At 54.0% G+C, this 19,200-nt stretch overlaps 1 protein-coding gene across 1 annotated transcript; it reads right to left on the bottom strand.

Annotated features, from left to right (window-relative positions):
* Positions 1 to 491: 491 nt before the first annotated feature.
* Positions 492 to 18,912, bottom strand: PNLDC1 (PARN like ribonuclease domain containing exonuclease 1). Its single transcript, XM_042940223.1, is given in 20 exon segments — positions 492 to 744; positions 1,823 to 1,892; positions 1,895 to 1,920; positions 2,050 to 2,225; positions 2,493 to 2,592; positions 4,044 to 4,086; positions 4,286 to 4,339; positions 4,786 to 4,850; positions 8,425 to 8,480; positions 9,832 to 9,917; positions 11,544 to 11,613; positions 12,114 to 12,257; positions 12,418 to 12,494; positions 13,634 to 13,734; positions 15,166 to 15,254; positions 15,645 to 15,768; positions 16,303 to 16,342; positions 17,965 to 18,038; positions 18,339 to 18,396; positions 18,814 to 18,912. Coding segments are annotated over 20 exon segments (1,593 nt in total). The 5' UTR covers positions 18,890 to 18,912; the 3' UTR covers positions 492 to 680.
* Between the last annotated feature and the right edge of the window lie 288 nt (positions 18,913 to 19,200).

Raw genomic sequence — 19,200 nt, 5'->3', positions numbered from 1 at the left:
GTTTTGTTTTTTGTTTAATTTTTCTTTTTTGAGAACAAGTGAGCGAGCAAGCCAGAGAGGGTCAGAGAGACTGGGAGGGAGAGAGAATCCCAAGTAGGCTCTGCACCAGCAATGTGGAGCCCGACTCGGGGCTCGAACTCACGAACTGTGAGCTCACGACCTGAGCCAAAACCAAGAGCTGGACGCTTAACCGACCGGGCCACCCAGGTGCCCCTGGGTAATTCTTGTTTCTGAAGTGAATGTTCAACATTATAAACCATAAAATGTTATCAAAACATCACAGATGCACATGGACACTTAGGCCATTTCCCAGATTTAAATCCCAACCAGCCTATTGGCCAAGAATTTCTCTCCCAGAAATAACGTGGCCCTTTGTTCACCTGGCGTCCAATGCTAGTTGTCTGCACATGAGACCCTCTGGAACATTAGCTTAAGTTCCCAGAGGTGGGAACTTCTCCCATTTACAAAAAGAAAAGTCTGGGCCACGAAAGTTCCACTTCTAAGGATTTCTTTATCGTTGATAATAGTTACACAATTTCACATTTGAAACAAAGTTCCTCATAAGGACCGCACACATCGGTCTGCAGAGAAAGGTACGATTTACACAAAAGCCACAGGAGCCCCATGCAGACGGCTGTCCCGGAGAGGCACGGAGATGGGACAGAGGCTGCAGGCCACGCTCAGGGGTCAGGTCTCCCGAGGACGAGAGCGAGGAGGGCCCAGGTGGCCACCACGCCACAGACCCTGCAAGACAGAGCACGGGTCAGCGGTGCCGGCCGGACGGCCGCGTGTGCGCTGGCAGGTGTGAAAGCCCAGACACACGGGCCCCCCGCTCCGTTGACCCAGACCGTCCTGTCTTCCCCTCACTTCCCCAGCGCGAGCTTCCGCCGTGAGCGCAGAAGGGCTCTGAGACCCACCCGGACCGGTCGTCCTCCTAGCGGTTTACATCAGAGGTTGGCAGGCAGGAAAACATCGCCAAGGGGCCAAACGTCTCGAAGCATGCCGTTTTCTACACATACGGCTCCCAACCGGCAAGCCGAAACCCTTACGACGCAACTCCACCTTTCAGTTACGCGGGCCAAAAAACCCCGATTCAAACTCGACCCCGCTCCGGTCTGCCCGGGACCCCTTGGGCGCCCCCCTCTGCTGCCATGCAGTGCAAGCCCCAAAAGCCGACGGCACGCCCGCCTGGCTCCCCGACTTCCTCCCTGGCCCTCCGTGTCCTCTGCAGTCTGCGTCCCACCTCTGCTGAAAACCTCCTCTGCTGAAAACCTCTGACCACCCGCGGCTTCGCCCACGGCCCTCACCCGCAGCCCTCCACCCCGTCCGGCCCACGTACCTGTGTCCCTTCTCTCCTCGTGGCCCCTCTCGAGGGCCTCCGCCCGCTGCCTGGACACGGTCCTCCCCCGCGCTCTGCCTGGCTCGCTCCCTCACCTCCCTGGAGACTTTAATGGGGTCCCACCTTCTCCTTTAACCGTCCGCCCCTCTCTGGCCCTCCACTCCCACCTCCTGACCGGCTCTTCTTTTTAACAGACGCTTGTCACCTGATCCGTCGCGCAATTCACTTGTCACCTCCCACTGGAGTGTGAGTTCCACGAGGGCAAGATTGAGCTTTGTTCACTGACGAAGGCCTGGAACCTAGGCCAGCACCCAACACAGCGGACGTTTACCAGAGCCCTGTCCGGTCTCACTGACTAACGTTCAGGCCACCATACTCGCCAAGGACCCCTTGACCACACGCTCGCCAGCAAACCGTGCCCCACTCAGCCCCACCTGGCGCCGCGGGCCAGTCCAGAGGGCAGCCTCGGCCCTGGTCACTTACTGCAACAAGCAGTTGATGTCGGGGGAGTGTCTCCAGTACCGATAGAGGGAGATCTGCAGGGTGGGGTGGCCCGGTACTCCCTCAGGATGCTCCGAGCGCTGCCAAAAGAGGGTCTCAGGTCAGGCGTGCAAGTATCAGCCCTGCGTCTCTGAGCAGGCCGCAGGAGGCCGCAAGGAGACAGGGCGGGCTGCGGGGCGGGGGGGCGGGCTGCGAACCCAGGCACCTACTCCTTGAACTTATTGGTCAAGAGCAGGAACTGGCTCCGCGACAGTCGCCGGACATCGAACTTGCAGAGATTCTGAAACTCACGGTACACTTGCTGCTCGCTGACCCCAGGCCACCTCCGGACGCTGAGGAGGAGGATGGGAGGTCGGATACTGGGGTAATCTGGACCAGAAAAGTTCTAGAAGACAGGGAGAAGAAAGGAGGAGATTCTCTGCCATTCCTACTGGCAACCTACCCCAGGGTTTGAAGACCCTGAGAGAGGCTAGGAAGGGCTCTGTCTGGGCTGGGAGGGGAAGGAAGGAACGAGCCCGTCCACGCGGGTTTGGGCAGGAAGACACAGAACAAGCCTAGCAGGGCGGGAGCGCCCCCTTCTGAGAGACCCCCGAACCAGACTGCTCCCCGCACGCGGCTGAGTAGGGGAAGGAGCGAAACAAAAGCTACTCACGATCTTAGGGACCCCGGCTCGGATAAGATTCACCTGGTTCACATAGGGAGCCAGCACATCGAGGTACAGAGGGAAGGACAGCTCAGGCAGGGAGCCAGCTCTACGGGGACAGAGAAAAGCCCGGAGCACTCAGGCGTACCAGCAGTTACACACAGGTCCTCGGCCACAGCTGAGGGTCCGGGGACAACAGGGGAAGGCCCTTCCTCCCTCCAAGTCCACGTGCTTCCCCCAACCGGCCAATCTCACAGAGCTCTCTCCAGGCCCAGGCCAAAGCAGAACTTGCACTTTGGTAAAGATCCCTTGACAAACATTAGCAATGGGCTCAGAGAATTCGTGAGAGGCCGCTGTCCCCAGGTCCACTTTATCATCCCTTGATGGGACCATCACCCTTGATTCCAAAAGGCCGTCCCTCACCCCTCGACCCACCACGCCCTGCCTCTGTCCAGACACCACCAGACCCCTGAGCACAGGTCTGTGAGAAGACACAGGCCTTGGAGCCAGGCAGGCCCAGCAGCCATAGAACTTCTCTAAATCTAGGAGGGCTTTTAGGTCAAGAGGACTCAATCAAACAGAAGGATGTAAGGCACCCGGGTGCCACCTCCGGACGCTAAGGAGGAGGATGGGAGGTCGGACACTGGGGTCATCTGGACCGGAAAAGTTCTAGAAGACAGGGAGAAGAACGGAGGAGATTTTCTGCCATTCGGGCTGTTAGCTGCCTTCACCGTCTGGCACGTGGGTATCTCCCGGGGAGCACGGAGATGCGGTCAGAGCTCAGGGAGGAGCAAGAGGGGGGGAATTCCTATTTAAGTTATAAGCCTCACATCAATAGGTCACAGAGGATTGCTATGCATAACGTCCATTACCAAAACAGACAAAAAGGCAGTACCACGGTTAACAGATTCGTCCAAAGTTATTAGCTTTCACTAGTCCGCAAAGGTTTCCAAGTCGGCCTCAAGGACCCTGTGTTTCAATTCTGATGAGCTCCTCACCTGGCCCAAATCCTACACAACAAACACGGACACCCAGCTGGCGCTACAGAATGTGTATTTCATGTGTGGTGTCACCGCCTACGAGCGGATGCTGGAAGCATCGAGGATGACGTCGCCACGCATTCCAATTTGGGGTTTTAGAAACGCTTTCCTATATGCCCGATTCCAAGTCCCTCCCCTTCTCCCCGGCCTGACTGCGGGGACCCCCAGGAGGGGTCCCTTATGGGCCTGGACACTCAGCCCTCCTACCTCACTGTGACACAGTGATGAGGAACAGGCAGGTAACAAAGCAAGCTTACACCCCGGGAGGCACGGAGGCGGGGGTCAGGAGCCACAGCTGGCCTTACCGCCTCGGCCTCCCGGCACGTGAGTTTTCCCAGTGGGAACACAGGGGCCAGGACCAGCAGGGAAGGCCACCCTGAGGAGGAAGTCTGCTTCCCCGGGCAGGGACTGCGTGTACATAGCGCCCCACACGCTCCCTTTGGGACAGCCGCAGGAGCCGGGCGCCTTAGCTCACACCCAGCGAGCCCCGTTCCCGTAACAGGATGGAAGGAACACTCACCCATGTACTCTCCACAGGAGCAAATGTGCCACTTTCAGAAGAACTGGGGACAAAACGCTAGAGATATAACAGGCATCCAGCCTCGACCAGCTCCCCTTATCAAAACAGGCAAAGCCACGCTTTATTTCTGTGACGTGCAACCCACCTAGAAATGAACGGAGAGCCTCGGGATTGGGGAGGGGGGATCATCCCCAATAAAGCGTGAGCCTCCCCCCACCAAGTATAACGACGGCAACTCTCACCCGAGCCACAGAGGAAAGCATCATACGCAGCCTCGTGGGGGTACTTGGTCTCAGCTGAAGCCGTGTTCCAGAAGCGGGAGAGAATCGGGCAGCCGTCAGAACACGGCCTGGACAAGGAGCCTCCTCTCCGCCCAGCTCCACACCCGTGCTGGCCGCACACGCACCACCACCAACCATCACTCTCCAGAGAGGGGTGTGCCCTTCTTCCCACCCGCATCGACCTTCACCCCGGGTCCCCCACGACAGCAGGAAGCCGAGGCAGAAAGCTGCCCAGCAGGCTAGTCACGTGTCAAAGGGGAGCAGACGTCCCCCAGGAGGTCGTGAAGCCTTCCAGAAGGACTCCTTTTCAGGGTAGGGGGGTCACGTGGAGCATAGACAGGAAAATGATGGAGCACCCACGTAACCCTCCCACACACACCTGCCCATGGGGAGACCAGACCATAGCGCCGCCACCCCAATACTCAGCGGCCTGGGGGTGGCCCCAGCTCACGGGAACATACCGTATTTTTCGCACTTGCTTGCGTGAATAATCACTGGCCCGGAATTTTTGGTAGGATTCAAGTCACTAGTACAGAAGAAAAACAGCATAAAGCATAGTCACAGAGGGGCCCCTGGGTGGCTCAGTCGGTTAAGCGTCCAACTTCGACTGAGGTCATGATCTCACAGCTCGTGGGTTTGAGCCCCGCGTCGGGCTCTGTGCCGACAGCTTAGAGCCTGCTTCAGATTGTGTCTCTCTCACTCTCAAAAATACACGTTAAAAAATAAATTAAAAAAAGAAAAAGCAGTCACTGAAAATAAGCCCTTCTTGGGATCTCCTCACCGTCTTATGCTAATATAACTAAAAGTGTCCCGGGACCGGGGTGCCTTTTTGAAAGAAACAAAAAGGCACAGGTCCAGGAACAGGCGGATGAGGTCTCAGTAAGCAGGCAGCAGCACAGGTGAAGACGGTGACAGAGGCTGCTGCTGGGTCACTAGAGTACTGGCCACACGCTTAGCCTGAGTGAGGAACCTGGATAAAGTTGACACTGGCTCTGCCCAGGGAGCACGCACCTGGTGACCCAAAGGACACATACAGAGCTGGCCCCGCAGCGCCCGAGGCACTAACAGTGCACTGGAGGGTACGGAGGCTGCGGGCAGGAGGGACGGAAGGCTTCCTGGAGGAGGAAGCACTCCGGGAGTCCTGAACCACAGGAACTCGCTTGGCTGAAGCGATGGGGAGGCGTCTGGCATCTCGCGCACAATGAAGGCGCAAAGGCAGTGAGGGAAAGGGAGCAAGGCCTGACCTGTGTGTGTGTGTGTGTGTGTGTGTGTGTGTGTGTGTGGCCGGAGCCCCCGAGGGAAAGGCAGGGGCCAGTGAAAGAGCTCAGCTGTTGGCAGCGGGGGCAGGGGGAGGTGCTTGAGGAGCATCAGAAAGGCAGAGGAGAAACACAGGCCAGTCAAGTTCACATTTTAAAAGATCACTTGAGGGGCACGTGGGTGGCTCAGTTGGTTGAGTGTCCAACTCTGGCTCAGGCCATGATCTTGTGGTTTGTGGGTTCGAGCCCCGCGTCGGGCTCTGTGCTGACAGCTCAGAGCCCGGAGCCTCCTTCGGATTCTGTGTCTCCCTCTCTCTCTCTGCCCGCTCCCCCACCCCCGCCGCCCAGCCTCATGCTGTGTCTGTCAAAAACAAATAAACATTAAAAAAAATTTTTTTTTAAAGATCACTTGAGCAGCAGTGGGAAACGAGGTAGGACAGGCCATGAGGCACCCATGGGGCTACCACCATCCCTGGAATGAAAAATACTCGGGGGCACCTGGATGGCTCAGTTAAGCAGCTGACTTCAGCTCAGGTCATGATCTCACAGTTTGTGAGTTCAACCCTGCATTGGGCTCTGTGCTGACAGCTCAGAGCCTGGAGCCTGCTTCAGATTCTGCGTCTCCCTCTCTCTCTGCCCCTCTTCCGCTTGTGCTCTGTCTCTGTCTCTCAAAAATAAACGTTAAAAAAAATTTTTAAAAAGGAAAATAAAGATTGGGGCAGTGATCCCGGGGATGCAGAGAAGGGCAGACTTGACTACAGACATTCAGGGCAGAAGACAGGCAGAACTCGCCTGACCAGCAGATGTGGCTGGCTTGGTGCCCCCACTCAACGAGAAGACCTTCCCTCCGTTTCCCACCACAGCTTCTGAGAACTGGGTCTGTGCCCAGTGTCTCGGAACACTGGTTTCCTCATCTGTTCAATGAGAGTGGCTGCTCGGTTTAGGACCGTCAGCAGCATGGCCACTGGCGAACAGGTCACAGCCGCGGGCCCAGCGCAAGGCACAGGTCTCGGTCCTTTCTCACCAATGAGCACAGTAAGTCCCACGGCGGCCTGTGCGTCACCTGGAGTCATTTTCTAGGGTCACAGGCCGTGAAACTCAGGCCCAGAGAGATTAAGTAGTTTTCTCAAGGTTGCTCGCAAGCCACTGGGTGGCAAAGCTGGGGTTCAAACCCGAGAGGTCTAGATTCAGAGCCCGTCAGTGACGGACAAAACTCTGGCACGCACACCAGCCCTGAGCACGGCACCAGGTGCCAGAAGGACGTAGAGGAAGCTGCTCCAGCACAGAAGTGGGTCTGGGGGGCAGAGAACAACGCCAGGTTAGACGTGCTTGCGGCCACGTGGGGTAGGAACATCAGGCAGACAGGCGGCTCGCCAGGGGGGTCCTGGAGGTCTGAACGGCAGTCACGGCGGTGGTAGCTTAAGCTAGTGGGGTGGATTCGGTCACCCAGGGACACAGCAGCGAGCAAGAAGGAGGCCGAGGAGCGACCCTGGGAGCGACCCTGGGAGCGACCCTGGGAGCGCGGGGAGGGGTGGAAGAACAAGAGCCCACGGGAGTGAATTAAAAACGAAAACCCTCCACAACTCCACGAGAGGCTACCATCAACGGTGCAGGAAGAGAGGGGCCCGGGGTGCCAGGAACGCACCCGTGAGTCAGCCCATCGGCCGAGACCACGGAGGAGTTTGCACTGGGCAAGCTCACAAGAGCAAGTTCTGTGAAGGAAGAAAACCCGGCCTCGGTGGGCCGAGGCGAAGCAGAGGCCCCTGAAGGTAAGTCGCAAAGATACGAACAAAGACCATGTTGCGAGAAGAGAGTCAAGTGGGGAGCTGTCATTTCTGGGTCGGGCTGATGACGAGGGAAAGGAGAGGGCCAGGAGGAGGGCCCCGAGAGGGAGGCCACCCAACCAGCGGAGGGACAACGGGACTAGAGGCTGGGCAGGTGGGCGGAGGGCAGCCCTTCCCTGCCTGGACCCTGCACACAGTAGGCGCTCACATGTGCTGACTAGCAGGAGATACTGCCACAAAGAGGACAACGCTGCAGAGGTCTGGAGGGGAGGGGACCCTTCCTGCATTTGGGCCCCATTTCTTCCAGGAAATGGGGCCCAGGAGGGCCATCGGAGAAAGGCGACATGAGGCATGAGGACCCAGAGGAGACCGTCACATGCTGAGCCGCAGGGCACCCCTGCGGGCTGTCACAGGACAATCACCAACAGAGGCGTCCTTCCAGAACGGTCCCACCTCCAGCTGCCATTGCTCAGGTTTGCTGCTCCCCCCCCCCACCTCCCCCCAGGACGGAAAGGCACAGCACCCCCACCCTGGTGCCTTCCAGGCATCCGTGTCCCCACCAGCAGGCCCCCAGACCACAGCGGATCAGGGCTGTGAGGGGAAGTGGGAGCCACCGCTCCTGCAGGAAGGTCCGGGGCCATTCACTCAAGTGTTCAGAGCATGCCACCCGCACCACGGCAGGCCGGGGACAAACATCAGGGCACTGAAGGAAAGAAGCCTGCTGTGCTAGAGCTTTTCACTCCAATCAGAAAGACATCAAAAGAAGTTAAACCCTGGCCACGAGAGACCACCATATACTTCAGTGGCTGTAGGCATTTTACCTGCTTCCTGCCCCTCTAGATAGGGTTTATCAACCTCAGCACAGGAGTGTCAGGGGCTGGAGAATTCTTTGCCATTGGGGGCTGTCCTGCGCATCTTGTCTACTCGCCAGACACGACAGCCCTCCCCACCCCCCAACAACCAAAAGGGTGTGTCCTGGGGAGTAAAATCCCCCAACGCCCCATCAAGAACCCCCTGCTCTACAAGCAGCTCCCTCCCCCCCAAAAAACAGCCTCCTTACCTGTTTAGGACTTCATAAACTTCTGAGAGATTCGAAACCCTTGGGAAATTCAGTTCCTAGAATTATGGAACAAATCAGAATAAAACTTGTGCTTTTGTTATCCGCTTGGGGATTACCAATGGCCACTGAAGGATCCTGGAAAATAATTCCTATAAACTCCTCTTTCTATTCAAAGATCAGGGTCTTTATCCCTTGATTAGGGCCCTAGCAGCATCATTGGGTTTTCTAGCAGGTACCCAATAACCTAGGCTAGAAAAACTGCAATAACTCCTACTACCTTCCTGTAAAGGCACGTGTCTAAGGGGTTCTATAAACATATGCCTCCAAGGCACCAGACCACGGCCAAGGACACACATGTGGACACCAGGTGCTCCAAGAACCAGAGAGCCTTGGGCAATGCCAGGTCACCCCGAGCTCCTCTCCGCTTGTGTGGCAAGAACACGTGGGTTCCCTCCGGTCAGCCCACACCCTTCCTGCTTCACCCTTGGACTCTGTCACATGGATATGCACAGCATCACAGACCCGCGGAAGAGCTGGAAACTGGGGAGGGACAAATGATAAACATGGCTCTAAGCAAAGGGGTACCAAGTAACCCAATGCTTTTGTAGCTCCCTTACTGAATAGTTAGGTGACCAGCTTCGGGCTTTAAAATGCTGATCTGATTCCCCTCTCTCTGTTCCTCAGTTTAAGTTCTAAGAAGCATTCAAGCCAGTTGGGTGCCTCCCTTCTCCATGTGCAATTCATACCCTAACTGTGCAACAGAAGTCACCTGGGAGCTTTAGAAACACCACTGCACCCCCAGCCCTCTAAACCATAGGAAGCTGGTGGTGGGGTCCAGATGGCAGGATTTAGCTTCCCAGGTGATGGTATCGTGCCCAGGGTTGAAACCCATGACCTTAAGGCTCAGCAGAGATCGTTAAGAGCCCTCAGAGCCTCCCCCACCCTGTTGAGCAGGCCGCAGATACTTACCACGCATGTATCAAGCTCTAGAACAAACTGCTCCGTGCGGTGCTTTAGATCGGACAAGCTACACACAACTCAGTCAAAACATGGGAACTTGGATGAGGGAAGGAAAAAACTTACAAGCTAAGAAGATAACCCGACGTGAAAATACAAAGGAAGTTGTTACTGGTTGTAAAAAAGGAGAGAAGGATTTGAGGAACAATTTTTAAAAAAGAGACGGAGTGAGGGCACATGGGTGGCTCAGTCAGTTAAGTGTCCGACTTCAGCTCAGGTCATGATTCAAGCCCCATGTCGGGCTCTCTGCTGACAGTGCTGAGCCTATTTGGGATTCTCTCTCTCTCTCCCTCCCTCTCTCTCTGTTCCTCCCCTGCTTGCACTCTCAGGAGCTCAGGCTCTCGGTAAACAAACTTTAACACACTGGGACAAAGCAATCCCGTTCCTTACCTTCCAGATGTCCTTTGTCACATTCTTGGTGTCAATGAGAACAGGAAATAGGCTGTGGATATTCAGCTTAAATTGATCATAGCTTTCTGAAGCAAAACACCAGATAGAAGGGAGTTTGTAGATAAAAATGGGAAGGAAGATTCTCCAACCTAGCTTGTCACCAGTGCTAATCCACAAACAAGGCAAGCAAAACAGAACAAGATGGGAATTAAAAACATCCTTTCTTCTGGTCATTAAGGATTTTAAATCTCAAACCAACCTGCCATCACCTTCTGCGGTGGTGAAAGCCAGATGGTTTTCCATTAAACTCAGGATACGGTCTATTGTCATCACTAGTTAACGTAGTTGTAGTGTGAGCCAATGCACACAGGGAGGAAGAAGTGCTATTGAAAAGCGGGTATGAAATGGTCTGTAAGGGACTGTTTAGAGGAAATTCAAGAAAAAAAAAAAAATCAACTAAAAATTTTAAGTGCCCGATTTAAAAAAAAAAAAAAAAAAAGCTATGAAGCTATTAATTGGTATATTTATCAAAGGACCACCTGTATGGGGTTTAAAGAGATTTATGGCAAAACAAACCAAAGCAAACCCCACTCTCCTCTGCCCACTCCCCAGGCGAGCGCTTTCCATGTTCTTTCTCTGGGTGTTTGTTCCCAGATCTGCAAAGGCGCTGTGCTGCGGGTTTCCCCAGTTTTACGCATCCACCTGTCCACCGCCCGCCGGGTGAGAGGACAGCCCGTCTCATTCCTGGCTCTGCCCCCTGCTCCCCTCTCTGCCCCCAACTCCCCCTCATGTCCCTAACACCCCTCCCCACCCTTCCTGCTCTCACAGGGGCCAGGCCGTGGTCCCCAACCTCTCCTTTCTTACCCAGCTTTTGTCCTCCAGCAGTTTTCTTTTGTTGTCTTAGTTTTTCTGGCCAGTGCGCATTAATTTTACCCCTACTTCTCCCTTGATTCTCTCCATATGCTCAAACTGAGGGGTTTTATCATTTCCGGGGAAGTCTTAAAACCCTCCCACCCTTTTAATCTAGACAACGTACACTATTTCATTTAATCCCCCAATAGTAGGATATCGCCACTATTATCACCCCCTTCTTACAGGCAAGGAAACTCGAAAGCACCTTGCCGGAGCTAACACACGTGAGGAGGGTTGCAGGAGGACAGAAGCAGGGCTCTCGAGTCCAAGCCTTGAACGGCTGCATGACACTATCGCACATGCAATGAGGGCACCAGTCAGGCAAAGTGTGGCACAGCCATAAGACAAGGCCACACAGCCATTGAAATGACATTAGGTTAACGGCATAAATGCTTTGGGCGGGGGGCGGGGGGGGAGCCAAAATCAAACACATAGCGTGATCGAATTTGTGATAAATCCCAGAGGGGAGGAAGAGAAATCCAAGTGTTAGGATTGTAGCGGAGACGGAAGGTAGCTTCCTCTCTCCTCGCATTTCTGATCCCACAAGGTCTCAGGCAATGGTACACGACAGCTGCCATCAAGGCGGGGACGGGATCAAGCCGAATGGAAGTCTTTCTGCCGGAAAGTCACCTGGCTTGCACTGGGGGAAAATAGGAACAGGCACAGATCCGCCAGACCCCCGGAGACCCGCGGGTCCCGGGGAGGGGTACGTGGAGGGGCTATCCTGGGGCAGGACTGGGGCCCAAACCCCGTCTGGACGTGAAGGGAAGACCGGGAGGGGGTGGTGGGCACGCCCGTACCTGGAAGCGGCCGGAAGAACTTCTCGTGGAGATGCAGTAGGTCTGTCATCATGTTGTGGCCCACCAAGGGCTGCTTGGAGGGATGGACAGGCGGCAGAAAGGAGGGTTAAAACCAGACATCCCGGGTCCACACTCTCCCGCGGGGGGGGGGGGGGGGGGGGGGGCAGCTTCAGAACCCTGAGATCCCACCACACGGTAACCCCCCTCACCACCCCCTCCCATGACAAGTGGCCCCTATGCGTAGATGCCAGAAAGAGGACGAGCAGGGCTTGGAGGGATGTGGGGCAGGGTCCACGCCGGGGGCTAAACTGAAGCAATTCCCCCCAAGCAGTTCCGGGTCAGCTAGTCATGACGTGGGGGACGGGAACCTTAGTGTTTTATGCAGACCCTCTGTCCCCGCTTAACCCGTCGCGATTTGGGGAAAGAAGGCTAGATCCAGAAAGCCGGTTATCAACAAGAACGGACCGCTTCTATCTCAAGGCATCTCATTTTTGTTGGCAGCCGCAGCATATTACCATGGTCAGAAATACGAAAGACGGCTGGAGGCCAAGAAGAGAGATTTTTCCCTACCTTCTGGGCTTTCACCAGCATCTGGAAAAACACAGAAAAACCCCTCGCAGAGAGAAGAATCTTCTCCTTCCAACAGCTCTCTCGATCGCAGGAGGTGTTCTCAAGGTACCAGCGATGCTGTTTGCTCACTTTTTTCACTATTATCTGAGACAAAAGTAGAGACAAGTCCTCTGAATCCCGGGTTCCTGGGAACGTAGCCATAATCTCACAGGAGGAGAGCGGGGGAAGATGAGAGAGAGCCTTTCTCAGAGGCCGAGGGAGAAACAGAGCCCCTGAGGCTGCCCACCCCCAGGCGGGAACTCACCCCCTGGTCTCTCAGGACCGTCCAGATGTTGGGGAGGGCCTGCCTCAGCACCAGCTGGATCTCAAAGGCCTGGAAGCCTGCGGCAAGGAGACACACGGCTCGCATGGAACCCCCACAGACGGCGGTTCACCTTCCCCTCGAGAGGAGGAAGGGAGTGGAGAGCTACATGGAACAAACGGAGCGCTTCGGTGTGCCGCGGCCCGGAAGCCCACGGGACGGGACGACACGGCATCCGCATCCGTCCTCGAAGCTGATCTCAGGGCCGCTCTGAAACGGAGGACCCCAAAGGGTCTCCGTGTGGGGGTCACAGCTATTGACGGCCACCACGTTAGCACACTACGCTGAATGTCACAAAGTTCTCTTTCAAAATGATAAACACAGAGGCCCTTGGGTGGCTTAGTCTGTCGACTGTCTGACTTCGGCTCAGGTCATGATCTCGTGATTCACGTCGGGCTCTGTGCTGACGGCACGGAGTCTGCTTTGGATTCTGTCTCCCTCTCTCTGCCCCTCCTCTGCTCACGCTCTCTCAAAAATAAGTATTTTTTGGGGCGCCTGGGTGGCGCAGTCGGTTAAGCGTCCGACTTCAGCCAGGTCACGATCTCGCGGTCCGTGAGTTCAAGCCCCGTGTCGGGCTCTGGGCTGATGGCTCGGAGCCTGGAGCCTGCTTCCGATTCTGTGTCTCCCTCTCTCTCTGCCCCTCCCCCGTTCATGCTCTGTCTCTCTCTCTGTCCCAAAAATAAATAAAATAAAAAACGTTGAAAAAAAAATTTTTTTTAAAAAATGTTTTTTTTTTTTTAATTAAAAAAACCAAACAGGTATGGGGTGCCTGGGTGGCTCAGTCGGTTGAGAGTCCAACTTCGGCTCAGGTCATGATCTTGTGGTTTGTGAGTTCGAGCCCCGCGTGGGGCTCTGTGCTGACAGCTCAGAGCCTGGATGCTGCTTCAGATTCTGTGTCTCCTTCTCTCTCTGCCCCTCCCTGCTTGTGCTGTCTCTCAAAAATAAGCAAATGTAAAAACAAAACAAAACCAAACAAAACAGATCAAAATGCCTCCAGCTTCTGAGTTGAGGTCGGAGCTTGATCTAACCCCAAGGACAACGTGCCTGCTGAGCTGACGCCCAGGATCCACAAGACAGAGGGGGTACGTTTCCCCCGACCCCCACACCTGCCAGTGACCGGCCCCAACACTCCCAGGCTCGGGGAGAGCCTCCTGCCTACCAGCAATACCAGGGAGAGTCATCCAGTCGCCCTCCTCCGCCAGGTCCAGCCACCGTGTCACCTCATCAATCACCACCTTGATCTGGTCTTTATCCAGAGAACTGAAAGCGGGCACACAGAAATGGGAGGTTGGAGAAAACCACGGGAACCACAGAACCTCAAGACAGTGTGAACGTGACCAGGGGTTGAGGGTGCCAGCTTTAACACGGTGATCCGGTCAACAGAATGGACCCCAAAGGGACTATTTTCTGAGCCTTGCTCTGCAACAGAAAGCCAGACGCTTGGCCTATGCTCTCCCATACATTCGCAGGGGCACGCCCCATCCTTTCTGCCTCACTGGGACGCATGCAGGAAGAGGCCTTGGGATCGAGCCAACGCTGAGCACTACAGTCAGGCCCGTCTGCTTAATTCGGCCTTTGGGGCAATAAAGCACCATCTGGTGACATAAGGAAAAGACAGGAACTTTGGTAAGCACATCTTCTCCCATGTTAGGGACACAAGAACATGATGTTATTTTGAGATGAGGAAAGACTCTTCTCCAACATTTGAAAATAACAGAAGGTTAAAAATTCAAATAGTTTTCCTCTTACAAAAAGAGACATTTTTATTGAAAATCCATGAATGAGGATTTCAGAGGGGGGAAGAAAAAAGCCCAAAACTTCTGGGGGCGCCTGGCTGGCTCAGTCAGTGGAACATGCAACTCTTGATATTGAGGTTGTGGTTTCGAGGTCCAGCTTGGGTATAGGGCTTAACAAAAACAAACAAAACCCCCCACCTCCAATAGCACGTAGTTATCTGGACCTAATAATCAGCCAGAACATTCCAGAGCTAAAACTGGTCTAATTTAAGCCCCCTCCCGATAAAGGCAAGACTCTAAAGCTCAAATTGCTGAAGTGACTGGTTGAGCTCCATACAACTGACTACAGGGCCTGTCTGGGGCCCAGGTGACCACGCGATGCTGTCACTGCATCACTCCCGGCCCAGCTCTACGGCATTACGGGGTTTCCAGTAGGACAACTGGCCCTGGGGCCAAAGAAGAGAGGCAGAGACCCCGCCCTCGGGAGCGCTCAGATTCAAGAACACGGGGCAGTAGGTCCAGGCCGAGGCCTATGACCAGCATGGTCAAGGTTACCCGGGATTTACCCCTGAAACCTCCCCAGGATCACACTGAAAGCCAGCACAACGCATCACAGGGAGTCCCGCAGAGCCCCTCCCCGCTGTGGCACCGGAATGGAGTTCCTGCTTCTCCACTGAAGTACTGAGTCAAGAGTCGGTTCTTCCCCACTTCCCTTCACTTTTGAACATAAAAATCATACTTGATGCAGCAAGAGGGCTCCCATCGCAGCGGAAGGAACGGAACCACCGTCACTCTAAGCTGTCGTGTTTGGCTGATTGCATACTGCCGAAGCCACCCCGGTTAAAGGTGACACCGCGAGGTCACTGTGCTCTCGAGCCAGCACACCTACCCACAGGAAACGCGGAAAAACACCAGAAACAGAAACCCACGAAGCACCTGGGGAAACAGGCTTTACCTGCGAACTTTCCAGTTCCCAGTCAGGATGTTGTGTTTGATTTTCTTCTCCTGTTCTTCATTCATATATGGGATCCCGTTTTTGAGAAACTAGACAGGATGAGAACAAGCAGACTAGTGGAGGCATCCTCTGTGCAGCAGGAGATGAAAAAGAAGCCCTCCTTGTCCAGTCTCACGTGCACAGGAAATGAGACGCAGCCCAGCTGGACCAAAGAACCTTTAAAACCTTCCTATCTCTGGGGTGCCTGGGTGGCTCAGTCGGTTAAGCATCTGACTCTTGATTTCGGCTCAGGTCATGATCTCATGGTTCATAGGGTCGAGCCCTGTGTCAGGCTCTGTGCTAACAGTGTGGACCCTGCTTGGGATTTTCTCTCTCCCTCTCTCTCTGTCCCTCTCCCACTTGTGCTATTATAAATAAATAAAGCTTTAAAAAAACAAAAACAAAAAAAAACCTTCCCCTTCCCCGCTCTGCTGCCATACCTTGTTGTAGTCGAAGCCATACTGATTCAGAAACTGGACACTGGAAGCCTGGAAAGAGAACTCCGAATCCAAAACCCCAAACGTCGTGGGGAAGAGAAAGAAGTTACACGAATGGGCTACATACCTATAAAAAAATAAACGTTAAGAAAAAAAAAAAAAAAAAGCCAAAGACATTTTTTTCAGTTCTAGCCCACAGGGCAGGGTTCTAAGCGAATTACTTCTTTCGCTTGAGAAGCACCTAAACGTTGGCCGCTTCTAGTACTGCTGACTGCCCTGGGGCCAAAGGAAAAAGGCAGAGATCCTGCCCTCGGGGAAGGGTCCACCCCCATCCTGAGTCCACCGTTCAGCACGCTTTCTGCCTGCTGGTGTCCAGGAGTCACATCACCCTCATTAGACCTACCCTGAAGGCTCACAGAAACAGGGAGAGGGGCACCGACGTGCCAGGAAAGACCCCCGGAAAAGATGCTGCCCTAAGAGAGACCTGAAGCAGCCAGAACCTGCAGGGGACAGGAGGCCGGAAGGGCACAGAAGGGGAGGAGAACCTGGAACATCCAGGGCCAAAGTGGTTCAGAGCCTGGGGCAGAAGATGGAGGGGAGAGCAGGTGGAGAAGATTAGTGGGCAAGAGCCAGGTGTTTTGCAAAAGGTCTTTATACATACTTGTTTGACTCTCCTTCAATACTGGAAAACACAGACAATCCTACAAGAAGAACAGAGGGAGTGAATACCCAAGCAAAGCTATCAAAAGTTAGCTGCAGAAAGGAAACATTGCAAACGGTACTTTGCACCTAAAGATACTTTGTATGCCTTAGAATAAGATAATCTCTTAAAAAAAAAAAAATTAGAAACAGGAGAGCTCTCAAACTGTAATTCACACTGAAATTACTAAACTATAATTGTGAATGGTTCTTCAAATACAGAAAACTGACATTTTTCTAGTTTTAAAACTAACCGGAGGAAATGCTAAAGAAAACAGATTTATACAGTGAAGGACTTTAAAATGTCTGCATGGCTAAGAAGACCCTATGGTGAAGTAAAGAAGACTTCAAAGTAGGGGAAGACAACAGAAACATATCTACATGCTGTTTCATATACTTTTCAAAGAGGTCTTACCGTTAAGAAAAAAACTGCAACAGAAAAATAGCAAAGGACAAGGAGAGAGAACACACACACATGTTCAGCATAGAAAAAGCAAGGGTAAAATCTGTTTCAAGATCTTTTTTTGTAAATAAAACTTTATTGAAACATACCATGCTCATTTACATATTATCTTTGGCTAACTTCCAGCAACAGAAAGGTAGCTGTAACAGAGACCATATGAACGATCTGCAAAACCTGAAAAATGTATCGCCTACCCCTTTACAAAAAAGGTTAACCCAGCATTTAAAATGTAGATCAGGGGTGCCTGGGTGGCTCAGTCGGTTGAGCACCCGACTTCAGCTCAGGTCATGATCTCGCAGTTCGTGAGTTTGAGCCCCGCATTGGGCTCTGTGCTGACAGCTCGGAGCCTGGAGCCTGTTTCGGATTCTGTGTCTCCCTCTCTCTCTGCCCCTTCCCCGTTCATGCTCTGTGTCTCTCAAAAATGAATAAACATTAAAAAAAAAAATTTTTTTAATGTAGATCAGAACAATTAGATTTTTCCTCTACCAGGTGGGCAAAAAAGTGAAGACTGATCTTACCCAGCACGAGTGAGGAAACCAGGCACGTTCAGTGCTTTAGTAGAAGTCAGTGTAAATTCTGTGGATGGCTGGTAGGAGAGGGATCGTTTGGCCCCCCAAGTTCATACTTTCATGCACATACTAACTCCACAACTCCACTGCTGGTAGTATACCAAGCACATCCATAAACACCAGGACAGTTAACACAACTTGTTTGATTACACACAAAAGGTAAAAAGGCATCATAAGGAGACTGAGTCAATCTGTACATTCACAGCTAGAACACTACGTGACTGTTAAAAAATGAATGGGAATCTGTTTATGCTGATATAGAAAGATGTCTAAGCCCCATTAGTGAAAAAGTCTGCAGAGCGAGACGCTTTATAACAGGATCTTGCTCTTGCAGGTTTTAAGCAAAAACCACACGCATTTTTTCTTGAGAGAGGATACAGATTCTTTAATGTCGATTTACTTAGGCATGGGAACAGTGCAGCTAATTCAGTTTCTGCTTGTTCCCAAATGTCGGGCCCCACAGGCACAACACGGCCAAAACTGAAGCCAGCATCTCTGAAAGGAGTCAAAGCTGTTTTACCAGCAGGAAACCCAAAGGCGATACAAACCCCTCCTTCAGTAACTCTAGCAAACAGCTGAAGAAGAAACTCACCAATCTGACAGATTGTAAATTGCTGAACACTCTGACGGGTCTTTAGATACCACTCCGAGGGCAGGTCGAACAGGCTGCGGAAAAACAGACATCTCCATCCCACAGGGAAGGAAATGGTGTGAAGGCACCCCAGACTCCACTTTGGACCAGCCTCTCTCAACCACAAGCAGCATTTTTCCTTGTTACAACTATTACGTACTCCCAGTGCTCAGTGGACAAAGACCACCCCCACACACACAAAGTGCTGTCCTGCCCCGCCCCCCGTGCCAACAAGGTGTCTGCAGAGAAAGAATGTGCAAGTGGCCAGAACACCAGTCGGAAGGGCAACAGGTGAGCCCCTCCCTAGCTCAGCTGTAAGGCAGCTTTGGCTTTACCTGATCTGCTGGGGCCGGGACTGGTTAGAACGAAGGCCCGTGAACTCTATGTCCAGACCTGCGGGGGAGGCAAAAAACAAAAAAAGACAAGAGTCCGCAGACGCAGACCATTGCCACGGCTCTTCATGTTGTAAGTGTTGCAGGTGAGCGAGCGTACTCGGCTCAGGAGGCCAGGTGGGGTCAAGAAGGCAGAAAGGAGAAAGCCAAAGGACAAGCCAGGCCACTCATCCCATCCGCTCGGCTCCACCTGGACCACAGTGGGGCCAAGGAGTAATCGCTGCCTAACGTCCCACCGCCCAGGCCCCAGAAGGAATGTCCCCGTCCGTCGGAAGGGCCCTCTCTGCGCCTCCCGCGGCCTGCCGAGCGTCCCGGCTGGGCCTCACCTCCCTGCCCCTGTCCCGCCCGCGCCACACCCTGTGCAGGCTCCCGCGGGCCAGAGGGATGCGGCGACAGGGCCCGGAATCCCCGCCCTTACCCACGAAGTCCGCGCCCAGGACGAGCTCCTGTAGCAGAGGGAGGCTCTGCTCGAACTCGTCGGCGCCCACGTCCATGGCCACGCAGCTCCGCCGAGGGCGCCCGGTGCGGCCACGTGCAGCCACGCGCTTCCGCCGCGCCGGCCGCCTTAAAGGGCTCGCACGGGAAGCGGGCGGCCCGGGAGCCTGCGATCGGCCGCGTGCCGCCACCTGCCCGCCCACAGGTGTCCGCCCTTACACCTCGGCCGCGGGCGGGGCTCGCTTAGACCCCGCCTTCCAGCCAAAGCCCCTTTCCCTTGCTCCGCGCCGCAATCTCTGCAGCGACTTTAAGGTGCGGTTTACCGAGACCTAGGGTATTAGGACGGGTGGTGGGAGAAAATGGTGCCTGA

Source organism: Panthera leo, chromosome B2 (assembly GCF_018350215.1).
Source record: "Panthera leo isolate Ple1 chromosome B2, P.leo_Ple1_pat1.1, whole genome shotgun sequence".
Lineage (NCBI taxonomy): Eukaryota > Metazoa > Chordata > Mammalia > Carnivora > Felidae > Panthera > Panthera leo.
The sequence above is the reverse complement of the archived record's forward strand: the minus strand, read 5'-3'. Positions and strand labels throughout refer to the sequence as shown.